Genomic DNA, 18,804 nt, shown 5'->3' on the forward strand with positions numbered 1-18,804 from the left:
CAGCCGGTTCAGACCATCCTGGTCTTGGAGAAACCGGTTTCAGCCGGTTCAGACCATCCTGGTCTTGGAGAAACCGGTTTCAGCCGGTTCAGACCGACCCCTGCTGCTTATCTTTAACCCTTTCATCCATGAATTATGATGCTTTGTGTCAGGATTTTTCTTATTTATTTTCTTAAGGCATAAAAAAATAGGTAGGAAGAAAATTTTTGTAAAAAAAATTTTTTAGGTGATCAATTGTAATTTTCTCCAAATACAAAGTTATTTGAAAAATACAACAGTAGTATTGTTCTTTAGTGGTTATCTGATGTGTCAATATTTTTTTTTTTACCTGCAAGAGTCGTCTACAGTAGAAGAAGAGACCGGGTCGGTTGGCGTGATTTGTTGTCTGTCGGCCATATTGGATTCAACAAAAATAATTCCTTTCATTTGCAGCTGATGGCCAGTAGTTGATGATGTATTTTATGATGCATTAGTGTTCACTTCAGTGGCATTTATAACCACAAGAAGCGCAAGAAAATGGCTTTAAATAGCTGTCCACTGTAGTGACCACTATGCATGAAAGGGTTAAGATTCTGTTTCTATAACCAACCTCCGCCTCACTTTGAATGGACCCAGGCTGCAGCAGGGGGGCGAGTTGGAGTTGTTTTGAGGAACAGCTGTGGTTTCGTGACGCTCTAACTCTCCCCTGTGTGGCTCTTTGTGTGTTCAGGTTCAAACACCCTACAGATTGTTCATCTCATCTTTGCAGGAAACTGGGAAGCAACCAGAAGAGCTGTTGAACCCGGCTGAATACATGAGCTACCAACGAGCCTGCAACATGGAACAAGTCCCCGAGTCCCAGTCTGCTCCGGCCTACCCGCCTGTTACTTTCCTGCCTCAGCATCCCTACGCTCAGCACCCAACCAACGAGCCCATGTACTCCAACACCAGCTTCCCCGCCCACGCCCCGCGAGCCGGATTCACTTTCCCCAAGGAGCAATCCGTGTGACCATCGGCAGCGTACGCTTCTCCGATAGCGAAGAAAAAGAGACGTGCATCCGTCCCTGACCTTGCTTTTATTTATTACCTGAGCTTAGAGTAGTTGTGGGCTCTCCCCTGCCTCTGACCCCTTGTGCATTGTGTGCTGCTTGCTCCACAGAAGCTGTAGGACGTCAGTCACCTTGTGGTTTTAGCGTAGTCGCCACCGAATGCCTGCCTCCACCACTCGAGCCTTCACCCCGTATGTGTGCCCACACTTCCTGTTTGTTTTGATTGTTCCCCCACCTTTACAGTGCCTTGAAAAAATTATTCATTCCCCTTGAACTTTTTCACATTTTGCCACATTGCAACCGCAGTATTTATATATTTGATGGTGGCTGTATGGTATGGTGGACACACAACAAATATCGCAATTTATTTTATTTTCTTTTTTACATTTGACGACAAAAAGTGTCGTGTGTTGCATTCAGCTTCTTTTCCTCTAATCTTTATAATGTTGAACATCTGAATTGTATTCATTTGTAAAATAGACGTTATTGAAAAGTTGGAAGAAAAAAAACGTTAAAAAGTTATAGTCTTGCTTGAAATTTGCCATATTCTGCCATCTAGTGGCCGAAACAGGTACTGCATGTGCTCCAGTCAAATGAAGCCGTTTTGAAAGCCAGATATACTGTGAAACATGGTGGTGGCAGCATCATGCTGACACTAGTTCAGCAGAAATCAGGTAACAGTTGATTGAAAGATACTAAATGATCTGGAGAAAAACCTCTAAGACGTTCCAAAACATTTTATTTTGTGGGATCAGAGCGAATGGTGCTGACTTAAAATGTTTGCCACACTTTTCAGACACTTGTTTGTGAAATTCAAAATCTTCCACTTCACAATTACCTAATGCAATGTGTTGGTTGATCATAAAATCCGAGTACAACACGTTTAAGGTTCTGGCTGCAACGTGACAAAATCTGGAAAAGTTCAAAGTATGAATAATTTTGCAAGGATCTGTATTTTGTTTTTTTGCCAACCATTCAATCATGTACAGAAAAAGTCACTGAAGATTCCCTTTTTCTTTTTTTCTTTTCGTCCTCGTCCTCCCCGCAGTTGTCACTTCTCATAGGAATGTGCTTCTTTTGGTTTTGGTTTTGTTTTGTTGCTTGCTTAAAAGTCATACTATACTGTAATTGTGATTGGGTGTTTCTTTTGATGGAAAGAAGGGGAAAAAAAAGAAGTAGAAAATCTGAGCTACGACATGGACCACCCAATCAAATACCACCAGAGGTTTCAATTTGCAGTTTTCCAACAGAATCTCTCAATAACATTTTGAACTGCTTTGCTGTTAAGGTCTGCTATTTTGAGAGAATTGGAACTAGAGATGCACCGATCAGGCTTTTTCTGACTACCAAAATGGCTGCCTGTCTTGATTTTTGACTTTATTTTTGAAGAAATACAGCAAACAAGGGAAAATATGCTCCCAATTTGTTGTTACAAAATGAAGGAATTACAATTTATTCTTTTTTATACACAGTTCCCACAAGTCTGACACAGAAGTGATCTCAGCCACTGAGCCACCATCTTGGTAGGCAAACGCCACGGCTTTGACACCAACAAAAAGAAAGCATATTGAAAAAAAAAGATTGATGTGCAAGAGGAAGATATATCGACAAAATATCTTGACAGCAGAGAATGTGGCTTGTTTGTTGTTGTCATAGCAACTCCATGGCAACCTCCATGACAGTTAAGAGCCACTACTACCAAAATGGCTGTCAGTTACAAAGCCCCCAGAAGTGTGACATCACATGAGAACTATATATGGACCTAAATAAACTGAATCCGTTTATTTAGTGATTCCATTTTTTTTTTTTTTTTTAGTTTTGACTCATTATTAAATAAATAGGAAAAATCGGACAAAACTGGTCAATTCTGATCTGCAGCCGATTGATCGGTGCGTCTCTAATTTGATCAGAACGTTTTCCTCATTAACCAGAACAACAAAGATCAAAGGGCTTGAACTCAACAGCATCTGCTATTTCCCTCATGTTGGCGGTACGATCCACCAGATTGGCATTTCATCGATATCTACCAGTAGTTGCCAAAGACATTTGTTTCAGTCGGTTTTTGTTAATTTGCTTCTCTTGCCAACGTTTACAGTAGAGCCACCTTATATTTTAACGGCAAACAGACAAACTGCTGTTGATTAGCGACGCCCTGCACAATCCCAGTTTACATGATCGCTTTACCATATGCTGTATTTTCCATATCTTTTGTGAAGTTAGCTGAAGATGTTGAGGCTCGTTTCTCTGTGGGTCCTTTGCACAGTTATCAAGTAACAGGAGTTTTCGTTTAGCTTTTTTCCTCAATGCAGGAGTAATACGTGAAGACAATCACAAACCTGGCTTGTCCTCAGGAAAACCAGCAGTTTCTGGTTTTTACTTTGGCTATCATTACTAAAGAATTGGCTTTTCCAAGGACAACCCACACTTTTAACGTATTTAACTGTCTTTGTTTTTTAATAATTTGTTCTAATTTATAGCCTAAAGAGTTAAAACTAGTCTGTGGTAGAACTAAACTGTATTTTTTTTAGAGAATGCTTAGGTATATAAAGTAACACTCATTTTCAGAGTCCATTTTACAGTGTGACTTTTCATTTCAGACCATGTATAAGCTAAAATGCTAAAAATGTTAGAGCCAGTTTCAGGATGCACACAAGCCCTCCAGACACACAACATTTGCAGAAAAGCTAAAAAGTTTGCACCGTTTCGCCATGTCCGACGTTTGTGTGGGGAGGAAAAAAAATCCGTGAAGAAACTTCCTGTGTTTGTGCTTGACGTGAAATAAATAAAAAACAAAAAATCCTGACGATGTTGAAAGGTACTTTAGTGTTTACTCTACCGGTGGTTATTGGAATAGAGTTAAAAGTTGTGAGACTTTCTCCTGTGCTCACCTTGTTGTCTTGCGATGGCCTGATATGTGTGCTAGCGTTTAGTTTAAGCGGTGGTGTCTGCTTGGAACCGCTGAAGGACTTTGATATTTCTGTACCTGCTGTGTGAGATAAAAAAAAAGGAAAAAAAAAAACACTGAAACACATCTTTGTCTTTATGTGACACGTTTAATATTAATAAGCCCCTCCCTTTTTATTAATATTTTTAATGTTGTTAAAAATGACGCGTAAGTGCTTCTATTTGCTGCGGAACATGCTCACAATGGCATTTACATATAGTCGTCCGTCTGTACTCCATTTTAAATATAATAATTGCCAGATACGTTTTCACTCAACGTTTTTGTTCAGGATTTTATAAGATTGCAAGGTTTGCATTCTGCTATGTTTTTTTTTTTTATCACTTACAAACAGCGGAAAACACATTTGTTTTCAGAATTTGAATAAATTCTAGATTTCTGAGACATTTTATGGCCCAGGCTTAAAGGATGAAACTGTGAAACAGTTTAAAACCGTTTTTGTTCGTTTGCTTTACATTTTTTCAAGTTATGTTTGATGTAAATATGAACATTGTATCTAATATGTGGGGGAAAAAAATCATGCAGTTTAACATTAAACTTCACAAACTACCCATGTTTTGGCTGCCATTTTGTTTTCTCCACAGTGGTGGTTGACAGAACCAAACTCAATAATGAAGATTTGGGAGCAATAAAGTTAAAATATTATTTAAAAAAAATGCTACTTGTGTTTGTACCTCCAAAATAAGAAAAAGTTACAAGAAAACGAACATTTTTCTACTTTTGGAAGAAAATCAGGTCTGTTTTCTTAAAGAAAAGACAATTTTAATTTTATTCACTCAACCTGAACTATATTAACTAAACATAACACATAAAATTCTAATGAGCAAAGCGCAGTTTCACTCTGACAGTACAACAGGTGAGAGGACTGTTCATAATCACAGCTTTTATATTAGAAGTGTGAAGCAAAAGCAATTATTTAAACATTATATATACTAATGACAGATTAAACTGAAAAAAATATGGAAAAAGAAACATAAGAAAAATAAATTAGATGCATTTAGAACCATAGAGTAGGTGTACCATCCAGATTTCAATTCAGAAATACTTTATAAATCCTCAAGAGACGTTAAAAGATTCTAAATCAAAGATTCTAAATAAACTATTTCCAAATAAGGTCAAAGGTCCAGAAAAATCCTTTTTATTAAGTTTGCCATTGGTTTGTTTTCTTTGGTAGAGCAGCTGCACAATTTGACATTAAGAAAATCAATTTGCTAAGTGGAAACATGTCAATTTTGAAAAAAAAACTCAGTTTTCAATAACATTTTGGTGCCAGGATCATGTTTATTAAACAAAATTGGTTTATTTAGCAAAACTGCAACTGTCACACGAGACTCCAACCGGATGTCGTCGCTGGCAGAAACCACGAAGAAGAACAACACAGGAAGAAGTTGGAGGATTATGAAGCGCCATGGCTCCTAATGACTTATTATGTGAACAAAACCTGGTTTTTATTACTTTCAATGGAAACACTGCCATTTTGAAATTGTGGGAGTTTTAACAGGAGCAGAATATCAGCAAAGTTTGGCACATTTTTAACGGAATCGCAGCTGCAGAACGTTTATCAGATATTTCCACAAGCTTGGAAACATTTGAGCTGATGGTTTCACGCTCTGGTGATCTCTTCTTGGTAAGTGATGCATATGAATAAAAACTTACAATCAGCAGATCAACATCCAGGCGGCAGAGATGACTCCTCACAATACTGATGGATTACACCATCTGTTGTTTGTAAACTCTGCTAATCCACCTTCTTGTCTTTTCCCGCTCTGCTTTAAATCTTTATCTGCTCCACGTTGCCGCCGCCATGTCTGAGTGAAATACAAATATTCAGCTTTTTCCAACTTGGATTTTAGACTTTATTGTTCCAAGAGGCCCAACAACAACACAGCAAAGTCCGTTACCAAAACTCTGGCTGAGTTTTTGTTGGGACTTTGACTTCATCCAGGTTTTTTTTTTTTTTTGCCAATTTGCAGTCTTTGGTTGAACTTCCTCCTTCTCTTCTACTCAAATGAATTTTTTTTTTTGGCTTTAGTCGACGTAGTTTTTGAACTTGTGAAATATCAATTAGCTGTTTCCTTGTTGCCATGGTTACGCAGCACAACGAACGTCCAAAAGTAGACCAGCATCAGCAAAAGTCCTCCCAACTGCACATCGTCGAGAACAGAGGGAATAAATCTTCAAAAAGCAATAATTTAGACCAAAAAAAAGAGGTTTTTGTTGTTTTTCTTTAAAACAAAGTAACATGCTGCCTCCTTTTGTGTCACAGTTCTAAAACTGAGAGGTTACACCTTTTGATTCTGGTGCAAAATCTTGCACCAGACCTCACAACTGACCTCAAATCTTAGCAACTTATCATCATCAACACCCACACAGCGTCCAATTAATCAGCTCCAGCTTCCACCAGAATATCTGCGTCTCATTTTATTCTTGGCATACTATTCAAGTTGAAAAGAGTAAAGAATATAGCTTGTTTGTGTTTTGAACTGAAGCTGCATATCATGTGGGCTGAATTGCTCCTGACATATTTTAAGGCCAATAAAGGAGCTGCTGAATGTGGCAGAATATCATCATACTTGTGATGCTCAAAAAGCTAATTTCCTCATTACTGAAGGACAGGTTAATTCGAGTGCTTTCTTCTGGGAGATGCCAGAATTGCTGGAGAACTCATCCAGAAAAGCCCACTTGATTGGATTGGGTGAAGTCTGCTGGAACAAATCCTGTGTCTCACTTTTGTGTAAGATGTCGCTCTGCTCCTTTTTCTTGGCTTTAATTTGTTTAGTCTAAGCTATCTGGGCAACTCTGAAGCACAGACTTCTGAAACACCAATTAAAGCAACAGAAGGGAGATTTTCAGGTAGCATTTTTACATTTTTCTGGTCCAGGGTTGGGGATCAAACCAGGGAACGCTGCGTTGACAACAGTAGCCTCCATCCAGCTTGTTTTATTCTGTGTTAGCTTGTTCTTTAGTTTCTTATTCCCCACTGACTTTAGAAGCAGGTTTCCTGGATCAAATCCTGGAACCAAAGTAATAAATGGACTCAGCAGAGGAAAGAGGTGCACAATATACTGCAGCCTTGTACAACATCATCACAGCCGCCCTGAACGGTTCTTATCGCCTCCCTGAAACATTACAGCCGGCTGCTTCCAGACAACATAAAAATGGGCAAAGCCTCATTTATGGCCGAAACCTGACCAGTGAAAGGAAAGAAAACAATGAATGGCTCTCGCAACCGAATAAAATCATCCGCTGGGATTAGACTTCCTGATTCAGATCTACAAAAGAAAAGTTTTCAATCTGAAAGTTTGTCCATTTAAAAAGGAAGTTATTCTCACTTTTAGCGAACATACCAGGTTACAATAAATCTGAAATCAATGTTCTCATATTAATTTTTGCAGTCGTTTTAGGGCGTCTTGTTGGCCACGCCCCCCAAATCAACGTTTACACTCACACATAAAAGCTGCTGCGAATAGATGTGTAAACATACAACCGTACCTCTATGAAAAGCAGAAGTGGAGCCTCCTGCACTACCAACAAGAACGCAACAAGTGGTTTCTGGGTGGTAAGTCTACAACAAAACACTTGTCTTTTCCAGCAGCCATTGTACCGCTCATTTTCCAGACACTGAGAGACATTAACTTATTCCCAAACAACGGCTGGGCGGTTGTTGTTGTTGTTCTCCTTTTCAGACCTTGGGCTGGTTTTGGAAGCAGTTGAGACCCAAATGGAAGCATAAAAACGTGGAAAAAGTGAATGTTTCATAACAGAATACATTCTGCCTAGTTTAATTCAGTTATTTTAAACTTCTGCTTATTAATATCTAGTCTAAGTTTTGAAGAATAAACACCTACGGGTGTCAAATAATGCCCAGATTACAAGACTCTGTCGCCACGTTCTCCTTCAGGACGAAGTCAGCAGCTCAAAGTGTCAGCTGTTGTTTCCAGGTAAAACCTGAACATGGCTGAACATTGTTTTGCATTGAATTTGACAATAAGTAATTTACTCTGAATATGAGAACAATGATGGGATTAAATTATATCTTTGGATTTAAATTGATTTGTTTTGGAACCTCGAGGAAACAATGACACTCCTGGCTCATATTCACTGGTACATCTTAGTCAAACAGTTGCTCTTTGTCTCGTTTGTTTTAAACACAGACTTGCACTAATTTGTCACAATTGTGATAAAACTACTGCTAGTAGCTCTGCTCTTTTCAAACCTGCTCCATATGTTGCACATCTTTAGCACAATGTGCCTCTTTTGGAGCGATTTTGAAAAGCATAGGCACTCTCCTCTTTTCTTTGTGTTTTATAAACTGTCATTATTCTTTACTCAAGAGAAATTACATTAAGTGGCCATTTTTATAGGACACCGCAGAGCCGTTGTATTGTGGAATGTATGTTAAGCAGAAAGCTCTACCTTTTTGTGGTACACCTGTACCTTTTCAAATGGATGAAATTGCCAAGAATCTGTGTGGTTGTTTAGCAGGAAGTAAAGCCAAGCCTGGATCTGCTGCGTGCGTGGGGGGAAATCAGCTCACCTGCTCTGCATCTGTGACCAGCTCTGCTGCCAGACTCCCGGCGTCACGGCTTTAAAGAGATATGTCACCTAGAAAGTGAAAGACAGGAGTGACAAGGCGCATAATAAATCTCTGAGGTGGTTTTTCTTTTTTTGTTGTTGTTGTTGTGTACTGGAATAACCAAGGAGAAAGCATCAATTGTGACAGATGTTTAGTAAATGCATAAACAATTCCATCTCATTACTTCCTCGCCTTCAATGAGTTAGGCAAGTCAATTTCCTTTGAGCAGCCGACCTTTTAGACAAGCATATTAAATGCATCTGTTTTGCTTTGCACCTTTTCTCCTGCGTCATGCAGCACATTCACCCTCTGCTGAAACTACAACACTCACAGTCAATTGAGTTCATGTGGAAGCAGCGGACAGCGACAGGAAGTGGCTCAGATGGGCATCACGGCCATTTTTCCTCTCATCAGCGCTCTGCCATATTGTAGGATTGAGTTAAGCTCATTGGGATGCATTGAAACGAAGGTGGACTGGAAGGAATCTGACTGATTTGAAATGGAAATAAATCCCATGTGACAATCTGTGGCAAATGAAGAAAAACCCTCACAGTTACTGTAACGAAAAAGTGTTAAGCCACAAGATTCCTGGTCAACTAAATCATTTTCTCCTTTCTTCAAACCAGCGGCGTCCAAACTTTATCACAACATGGGCTGGAAAAAACTCGTGAGAAATATTATTTTTCTATCTTGAAATGCAAAATGATTTTGTTGGGATGTTAAAAAAAATCTATTCAGCAATAAATGAAACAACAAAGAAACAAAGTGACAATTTGTTTTTGTCTTACTAACAGGCAGACGATTAGAGCCACTGGGGAAAACAAAGGACTTTTTAATTTTTAATTTAATTTTTAATTCTGGAAAAAAATTCTGAGAAAAAAGTTAGCATTTTTAGAAAAAAATCAGAACTCTTGAGAAGAAGGCAAAATTCTGAAAAAAAAAAAATCTGAATTCTGGGAGTAAAGTCAGAATTCTGAGAGAAATGTCAGAATTTTGGGAAAAATGTTACAATTATGGGAAAATATTCAGAGGAAGAATTCGGAACTCTGAAGAAAAAAAGTCTGTTCTTAGAAAATCTAAATTCTGAGACAATTTTCTGAATTCTGAGGGAAAAAAAGCTGAATTCTGAGTCAGAGTTCCTTTTTTTTTTGTGGCCGTAATTCTCTTCTGTTTCCTAACTTTTCAAATATTTTTTCCATCTATTTGGTCTACAAAGTCTTTCAGTCTATTTCAACCATGAAAAAAAGTAGAAATAAAAACCTCCTCTTCTGTTAGCCAGGTTTAATAGGTGGATTAATATTAATGTGCTCCAGGCCTTGTTTTAGTAAACCGTTGCTGGATATTTCTATCCTTACTTACTGTGAAGTTAAAATTAAAATAAAACACTGATATTAAAAGAAAACGCTTTGCATACAACACCTTCCGTTAATGAAGGATTAAATTTGCTATTGAAATTCTCATGTTGAAAATTGACAAAGTGCCAAACGAAGCACCAAACTGCTGCCTGGGGCCGCACAAAATTTTACCAAGGGTCACAAATGGCCCCTGGGCCACACTTTGGGAAACCCCGCTTTAAACAGATATTGTTGGTTAACCAGTTGGATAATTTTTCCTAATTCAAAACAAAAGATAAGAACCTTTAAACCCTTTAAAAGAACCATGTGGTTAAACATCTGCATCCACAGAGCCCTCTTTCTGCTTAGCTTTGTGTTGGTTAGAAATTTAAATTTGAATAATCCTTCCTACTCAATATAACATGGAATGCAGAGCAAACAGGAAAAATACAGGAGAGCCATTTTATTACTCAACCTCCTATTACAGTCATTTCATGCTTGAGGGAAAAGCAAAATATTGTGTATTTCTTTTCAATTATTCTGTCCTAATTAGTTAATCACATGCATTTTAAAACACATTACTGCTTTTATTATGAACAAAAAACAATATATTTTGAATTGCCTTGCTAATGAGGTGATCACTGACAGACAAAACGAAACAAAAAGTCCGACAGCAATAAGAAAGTCCAGGTTTTAATTTGACTGCAGCAGATGTGTTGTTGTTCTGAAGGTCGACACAGAGCAAAACCATCGTTGTTGATGATCATTTGTAGATTTTAATTATTGGTTTTCCAGCAGATCTCATGCAGTTGTTTGCTCTGTGAACGAATTTTACTGCTTTTATTCTTCGGTAAAATACACAAATTATTGTTGAGAATTGACTAGCAGAGAGTTTTTTGGCAAACGCAATTCAATCTGGACTCAAATCTGCAAAATACTTCATGTCTATTTGACGCATCGATTCATCCAGTCTGACTGAGCTCAGAGCTTTTTTCAAAATGAGTAAAAAAAATTAGATTTAGAAGTTTATAACTGTTGTCAGATGGATAAAAATCCTTGGTATTTTTCAGATTTTTGTTTGTAATAAATATTTTTTAATCTGTCTCATTACATAAAAAGGCCAAAAATATTTATAAAAATACCCAAATTTAAAATGGCTTTATAAAAGCATGGAAACATCAATAACCTATTAGAATATGTACACTAATAAAAAAACAAATTTTATTCAAAAATATACTTTTTCACTCCCTCCTTTCCAAACAGTAATCTAAGTATAATATATACAATGTGAATGTGTGAAATTAAACTGAGTTAAATAAAAAAAAAAGCTTTTCTACTTTATTTCTGAATTATTTTAAATTACGAACAAGTTCTATACGTAACATTTATCAGATATTTGTTTTCGGAATAAACTTTTCAAGATAAACAACCAAGTAGTGATTTATTTTCTGGACTCCTGGTGTTATTTGCTCTGATAATAGCATTAATTATATTTTATTAAACTCTTTCTTGTTTTATCTCCAACTATTCTTCCGACTGTCAGTCAGGGTCGCAGCTGCAGACAGGAGAGTGGCAGCAAATGCCTCTCCCATAAATTTGGGATCATATACCCATCTCCTCTGGGATTTCCTCTGACAGCAGCGGAAAGAAAAATTGCTTTAACAGAAGAGCCAGAGAAACTAATTTATACGACATCAAAAGCATGAAAAAGTACTTCTGTGGTGAGATGATAAGCTTTCAAGGCCGGTGCCAGAACCCTGGGACCGCGCCGGGGTCTGCGGCATGCGGACTCCGTCTCCGACCACCTGTGTCCATCATTGTCCAAGAGACAAGCCGCGGGGATGCTTTAACAGGACTGCCAGAGCAGCGGACAAATGGAGAGCAGCAGATAAACAAAACGCAGCCGGAGATAAAGGGATGGCCAGGCTGATGCCTGCTATCCAGTAAAACTCATTTTCATACATTACTCTTCAAAAGCTTTAAGTCAGGTGTGTGTGTGTGTGTGTGTGTGTGTGTGTGTGTGTGCGTGCGTGCGTGTTGGAGTGATTTTTTAAAATTCTTCACACATACAGTGGGTTTTCTGCCTTATCGGAGTCACGCTGACCTTTAACCTTCATTGTGTATTCTTAGCCGCCCGCTCTGTCAGAGTTCAAGGATTTCTCCCTCTTTATACTTCATGTAGTATTTCCATTCAGCTGCTTCGTCAAACTGATGTGATAAAATGAACCACAGCTAAACCTGGCCGCACGCTGGACCACGTGTGTCAAACTCGAGGCCCGTGGGCCAAATCCGGCCCGCCGTAGCTTTTTATGTGGCCCTCTAGGTTCTAGACTAAACACTGAGTGTGCTTGAATTTTATGTTATCAATCAAATCAGTGCAGTTTTTATCTGTTTACTGCCAAATTATAGCAATCAGTCCCTCAAGTTTCTTCAGAATTATTGTGGAATTTCATGAAAAATCAAAAAATGTTTTGCATGAATACATAAATGGGAGTTAATTGCAGAGTTTTCTCTGAAATGGTCAAAAACTTTCTTACTGGTACTAACAGCTGCCTCAGCCTTAATTGATGTCAGATGATCTACACAGCTGGTAAAAAAAAAGGTACTTTTACCGTCATAAATAAGTGTAAATATTGCAAATATTCCCAAATTAGCACCACAAACATTTTAATTTTTTTATTGCAAATCACAAAAAGAATCACAAAATCCTGGAGGAATTGAAAATATGTTCAATAAAATTATTTAATTTTAAGAATTCATTGATGTTTCATCAATACATTCTGGCACAACCGGCCCTTTAAGAACACTCATGATCTCGATTTGGCCCAAAACCAGAACGAGTTTGACACCCTGGACCTAGACGGTGGTTTCAGAAGCTGCACTCAGCCCAAACTGTACGACTACATTCGGTTATTGCTGAATCACAGTGAAGGAACTTCTGAGAGATTTTGGATCAGAAATGTATCTTTTTTTTTTTACTGTGGCATTTTACACCAATGTAGAAAATGACTGGCAGGCTTTTATATAGCAGAACATCGCACTGTCAGCAGGGAGTCCATATGAAGAAACAAATGTCAAAACATGGCGACATTTGATGGCTCCTTCTTCTTCCACTCTCCAATTCTGTCCGTTTTACCGTATCAGCTGCTGACATTCAGTCTGTAGAGAGCGAAAAAATTAAACGCCACACAGATCAAATAAAAATGTCTGTTTAAATCTGTCTGTTCTTGTGCGGCTCGTCTCTTTTTTTTTTTTTTTCTTTTCCTGGTCATTCTGACGCCCAGCCTGAGCTTCCCTGTGTGCACGCTGCAGGAGAGCTGGCTCCAGCTGACACTTCACAAAATGCTTCCTTCCCAGTTAAACTCTGATGACTCATTTGAAGGTAATATGAGGGAAAAAATGCTCAGAATTTGGCAGAAAATATTAAGATCAGGTCTCCATTAAAACGCTGTGAAAAATAGACTCATTACGCCTACTAGATCTCTCATTACATTTATTCAAACTAACGAGACAGCTAGCTATAATGTAACCCTTGATCAAGATATCTGACACACTTAGTTCATTATGTTTTTATTCATGCAGACTCGGCAAGAAAAAGAAACAAAAGAACAAAGCATAATTTTACTTTGAAAACCACACTGCTTAAGATCTGGATGCAAACGTCCCTCAAATAATTAAAAAGGGTGAGAAAATGTATGTTTAAATAAGGTTATTCCTGAAAGGTGCCGTCGCAGCAGAACTAAAATTCAATTAATGTATCCATCACAATGACAAAGTGCTCATAAAATAAAAAAAACTGAGTCATTAGAAATAATAATGTACCACTGTTAAAGTGCAGGTAATTAGTATAGTAGAGATTCTGTCACAGAAGTTCTTGAAAAGCCTCATTTAAAGGTGACCTATTATGCTTCCATGAACAGGTTAGGATAGGTGTATGGCGTATGCAAAGCATTTTTATTACAGAATCATTCTTGGATAATCAGGGTTAGTCTGATTTTAGCTCCTTTCAAAATGAGCTGTTTTAGGGCGTCCTGTCACTTTAAATCCAAATAAGCTGCTGCTGACCACGCCCCCTGAAACTCAACATCTGCACTCGCATGTGAAAATGGCTGCAAAACATATGAGTAATTATACAACCATAGATCTTTGAACAGCAGAGGACTGCAGCAAGTCTTTTCTGGATTGTAAGTAAACAACAAAACACTCGTCTTTTCCAGCAGCCATTGTACCGAGGTAAAGCCAGCAGAAAAAACCGTGGTGGACCTCAGCTTGTGTTGCTAGGTAATGAGGTGGGCTTCGTTCGGGTTGCTGATTTGGAACTTTACTTTCCGCAGGCTTTTGAAAGGAGTCATTTTCAAGACACGATAAAACTTCAACTTATTGCCCAGATATGTCTGCGTGGGTTTTTTTAAGCAGTTGGGTTGTTTTTAGAAGCAGCAGAAACCCAAATGGAAGTACAAAAACATGCTAAATGTGAATGTGATCTTTTAAACCCACTTATTCTGACAGCTAGCATTTATCGCTTCACTCTTCTTAAATCTACATGATGTTGATGTAAAATCAAAGAAATTTGCTAAAAAGCGACAACTGTGTTTAGGGCTTTGGGAACAAACACTTCATCGTGTGAAGAACTCAGAGCCTGATTGTATTTTAGTTGATGTAACGTAAGGTCTTAATGTTCTTGTCTGGAAAATGTTGCTGTCGTTTCACAGCAGATGCCTCCATCGGCTGGAATTGCCAGTGAAAATTGAATGACTCTTTCTAAACATGGATGACATGTTGTAGACAGGAAAATGAGACTCTTAGCAGCCCGTCAAGGACGTTTTAATTACCAGCCTGTAACTGTGGATTCTGGCGCCTTCGCTGCTCCACTGCTGTTGAATAAAACTACAACCTTTTGACTGGAAGCGCTTGTGGTGTAAGTTAAAGTTATTAACTGGGTTTTCAGAAGTAGCGGATCATGAAGGTGTTAAGGGAACGTAGCATGCTAAATTCACATTTAGCATGTTTTTTGTACTTTCATTTAAGTTTCTACTGCTTCTAAAAAATATCCAAAGTGCTTAAAAAGAACAACCAGTTTTTGACAATAAGTTATTGTTTTATTATTTGGTTTGTTTGGAAAACGAGCTGTTTGAAAAACCTCCAGGAAGTAATGTCATAAATCAGCAGGCACTGACCCGTTACCTAGCAACCCGAGTGAAGCCGTCACCTGGCAACTCGAGCTGAGTTCCAGCAGGTTTGGTCAGCTGGTTTCACCGCTGTATGCTCTGTACAATGGCTCCTGGAAAGACGAGGGTTATTTTTTAACCTATGTTGTTGACATTCATGTTGGTTGTGCAGGAGGCTGCACTTCTGCTTGTCAAAGATGCACGGTTGTGTAATTACGCATACGTTATGCAGCCATTTTTAAGTGCAAGTGTAAACATTGAGTATTGGGGGTGTGGCCAGCAGCGGCTTATTTGGATTTAAAGTGACAGAGACCCTAAAACAGCTCATGCTGAGACACGCTTAACGTAGGCAGAACTGAGCAGACTGAAACCAGATTATCTAAGAATGACTTTGTGAAAAAAAAATTATAAACATGCTTTATATTGCCTATTGACCTATCTTATTATGTTCAAGGAAGCATAATAGGCCACCTTTTCAACTGGTTTTTCTTTTAAAAAAAAGAAAAAGAAAGAAAATCCCTGGCTAAATTAGGCCAATTCTGTATCAGCATATCATGTAACCATAACCAATCTTCTGATAAGTAAAAAAAAATGAAATATAACTATTTATTCCTTATAAAATTGACTTGATTTCATTAACCAAAAGTTATTAGAGATTTATCTTAGAAGATGTGGTGTGATGGCCAACAGGACATTTTGCAGAACTGGTAGGAAAGTAATGTGATGTGATAAATCTTTTATCCCTCTGCAGTTTGAGGCCACGGTGTGTTTTGTGAAATTCAAAAGACACAAAATGAAGGCCATGATCGAGGCCTGTTTCTGTCGTTTACAGCAGACGTCACAGAGAGTTTTTACCGTGTTGTTCCAGATATTTTATTCAGCGTAAAAGTCTGTCAGGACACCGACTGTGTCCGTTTCTGATAACAGATGATCCATCATTCCACTTAAAAACACAATTAAGTCAGGACCGTCTGATTTGAACATGTTATGACTTTCCTGAGACAAGATTTATTGAATGTAATCTAAATCCGTCATTGTAAAAAATATAGATTATGAATTGATCTTGCTGTTCATAAATTTCTCTGATGTAACAAATACGTCTCTGTTACGGAGAAAAGTTGATTTTACACAATTGAAAGTAGTGCAAAGTGTTAAAATAAGGCAATTTACTGTTTCAAATTTTCTTTTTAAGTACAGACGCCTTATAACTCTGGGAATGTTTTCCAAGCAGGTTTAGTTTCAGTAAATGTACAACTTCAAAATCTTCTTCAAATAAACTTGATGTTCCTGTAGATTAATTGTAAACAGGCAACTAAATGGGTTCATAGCACCATTAATTGTTTTTAATGCTCTTTCCTCGTGAACTGTAAAATAATCAATATGATGAGCTAAAATGACACATTTATGAGAAAAGGACCTTATATACACAAGTTAATCTAAAAATTTATATAAGTAATACACTAAAAAGTACGAATTATTTAAAAAAAACAAATGAAATACAGGCGTCAGGAACAATATACTGGATCCTGAGACTATTGAAACTTTCATAGGCCAGCAGCAACAATTTTAAAATCAATCTATGAACCCGACTTTCACAAACAGGGAACAATGTAGTTCATTTTTCTAGTGTTGATCAAAACTCTGTCATCTTTTGCTCCATTGAGTTTAATTAAGTATTGATCCCTAACATAATACAGCAAAGACACAAATCTTGGCTTTGGTTCCCAAAATGTTATGTAAGAAGAAAATCTGACTCCTCCACTCATTTATATTTTGCACACTCTGTTTCAGTGAGTCCATCCAAAATTCAAAAGTGATTTTTAAACTAAGAGTTTAAAAAAATCTCATGAGATGTATAACAGAGTATGATCTTCACAGCAGTGATGTGACCATCAAAGAGCCCTAAATCTGAACCCTGAGGAACCCCGCAGTGAAGATGTTTGCAGTAGATCCATAACTTATCCTTCTGATCAGATCAGAAGGATGTGAAAGATTTGAAGAAAAGCAGTGGACCTTCAGAGACACATAAAGACAGTTACAAAGTCGGGCTTTTAGAACATGTCCAGGATTAGTGGACTAATGTCTCAGCATTAGAGAAACTCGTCCATGAGTTTATCTTTAGACGCATCGATTTCTGCAAGTGTCTTTATAGATCTGCATAAGCTGCAGCTGATTCAGAACGCTGCTGCTGCTGCTGCAGCTGCAGCTGCAGGTGTCCTGACTAAAACCAGGAAGTTAGAGCACATCACAGCAGTTCTGGCTCCCTGTAGCTCAGAGAATAAATTTTAAAATACTGTTAGTTTATAAATCACTGAACGGTTTAGCACCACAACACGTTAAAGATCTGCTGGTGTTTTATCAATTTCCCCCATTACATAATCCTGATTGAAATAAATGAAGAATTCTCTACTAACCTAAAGCACAATTATTGAGAATATTCTCAATAATTGTGGAAAAAATATAATTTTGAGATTTTTCTGGAACAGGGTGGATGAGATGATTATTCAAAAAAACTGGGATTCGAATTGTTACTTCAAGGCATTAACTGTCTGAACATCCACTTTTATTGTTGTTGGATAGTTTAGGCAAAGAAATAGCAATAAAATGATCCAGAATACCAGACCAGGCAGGAACTGGGATGGCCAAAAAGACATCTGTCAGAGAAATATTATTTCTAATCTCAATGACTTTTCAAATTACAAAAATTACATCTTCACAGTTTGTCAAATGAGAAAGGAGCAGCAGGTGGAGATGGAGTAAGAGTGTCACTAACGGTGTTAATGCAGATTACCTCTGCAATCAGAAGCCAGGCTGAAGGAGCAGAAAGTTCTTGCTCCTTTAACAGGACGGTAAAAGAAACTAAAAGATCGCTCAGATCTTTTAGTTTGAATGAATGTGCCTGTTGTAAAAATCACTTTTACAACAGGCACATTCAGCTTTAAAAACACGAGTATCTGAAGAGAAACTGAAAACAAAAGTTTCGATTGATCAGATTCCCATACTCATTTATATCCACATATGCATCCAGTGGCGGTTCCTCATATGGGCGACATGGGCAATCGGTCAGGGCGGCATTTTGTGGGGGGCGTCATGAAAAGTAGTCAAACTGTGAGGATTTTATGTGATTTCTTTAAACTCAACATCATGTAGATTTAAGAATAGTGAAACAATAAGTCATAATGTGATTTATAAGCAGTTTTTTAAGAGTCTGTTTCACTCTACCACTGGCAGTGTAGCGCACACTCGTAGGTTAATTTGCCCTTCTCAGTGTCTGACAGGTTGGTGCGGTTTGCCCTGTGTATTGTCTGGAAGGCATGCCGCCAGGTTAAACTGTGGAGCAGACTGGTTTCTCGTACACTTGCAGAAGTTTGTGAAGCTACGTTATGCATGATAAGTAATTCCAAAGAAATAGGTGTTAAGAAGTATTTTACAAAGCTTGTTCATTTGTCTAGAGTTCATTATTTAAGGTTTGCAGATTACGTTGTTTATTCCCAAAGTGAAAGTAAAGCCAAGATTTAAGTGCTGAAGTCCTTAAACGTTACAATTTAGTAAATTAAAAATATTGAGCATGGTCTGAGACTACTGTAATTTACACTATGTCAGCATTGTAGTCTAATTTCTTATATATTCAATGTTTGGTTGATATTAAATTGGAAAGAATGCGATACACGATACTTCAGATTTGGATGTTATGAACAGGTTTATTTAAAGACACTGGAGTGTTTGGACATTTTAA

At 37.8% G+C, this 18,804-nt stretch overlaps 1 protein-coding gene across 4 annotated transcripts in view; it reads left to right on the plus strand.

The window, feature by feature from the left end:
• Nucleotides 1–4,540, plus strand: part of nectin1b (nectin cell adhesion molecule 1b) — a 222,878-nt gene extending 218,338 nt beyond the window's left edge. For 2 of the 4 annotated variants that reach the window (XM_008426425.2, XM_008426427.2), the window contains one exon: nucleotides 749–4,540. In XM_008426425.2, the coding sequence (XP_008424647.1) occupies nucleotides 749–988 (240 nt within the window). In that variant the 3' untranslated portion in view covers nucleotides 989–4,540. The remainder of the gene's footprint in view (nucleotides 1–748) is intronic. The other 2 variants (XM_008426430.2, XM_008426429.2) reach the window with 2 other exon arrangements.
• Nucleotides 4,541–18,804: the final 14,264 nt, after the last annotated feature.

The sequence above is a fragment of the Poecilia reticulata genome, linkage group LG13 (genome assembly GCF_000633615.1).
Source record: "Poecilia reticulata strain Guanapo linkage group LG13, Guppy_female_1.0+MT, whole genome shotgun sequence".
NCBI classification, from domain to species: domain Eukaryota; kingdom Metazoa; phylum Chordata; class Actinopteri; order Cyprinodontiformes; family Poeciliidae; genus Poecilia; species Poecilia reticulata.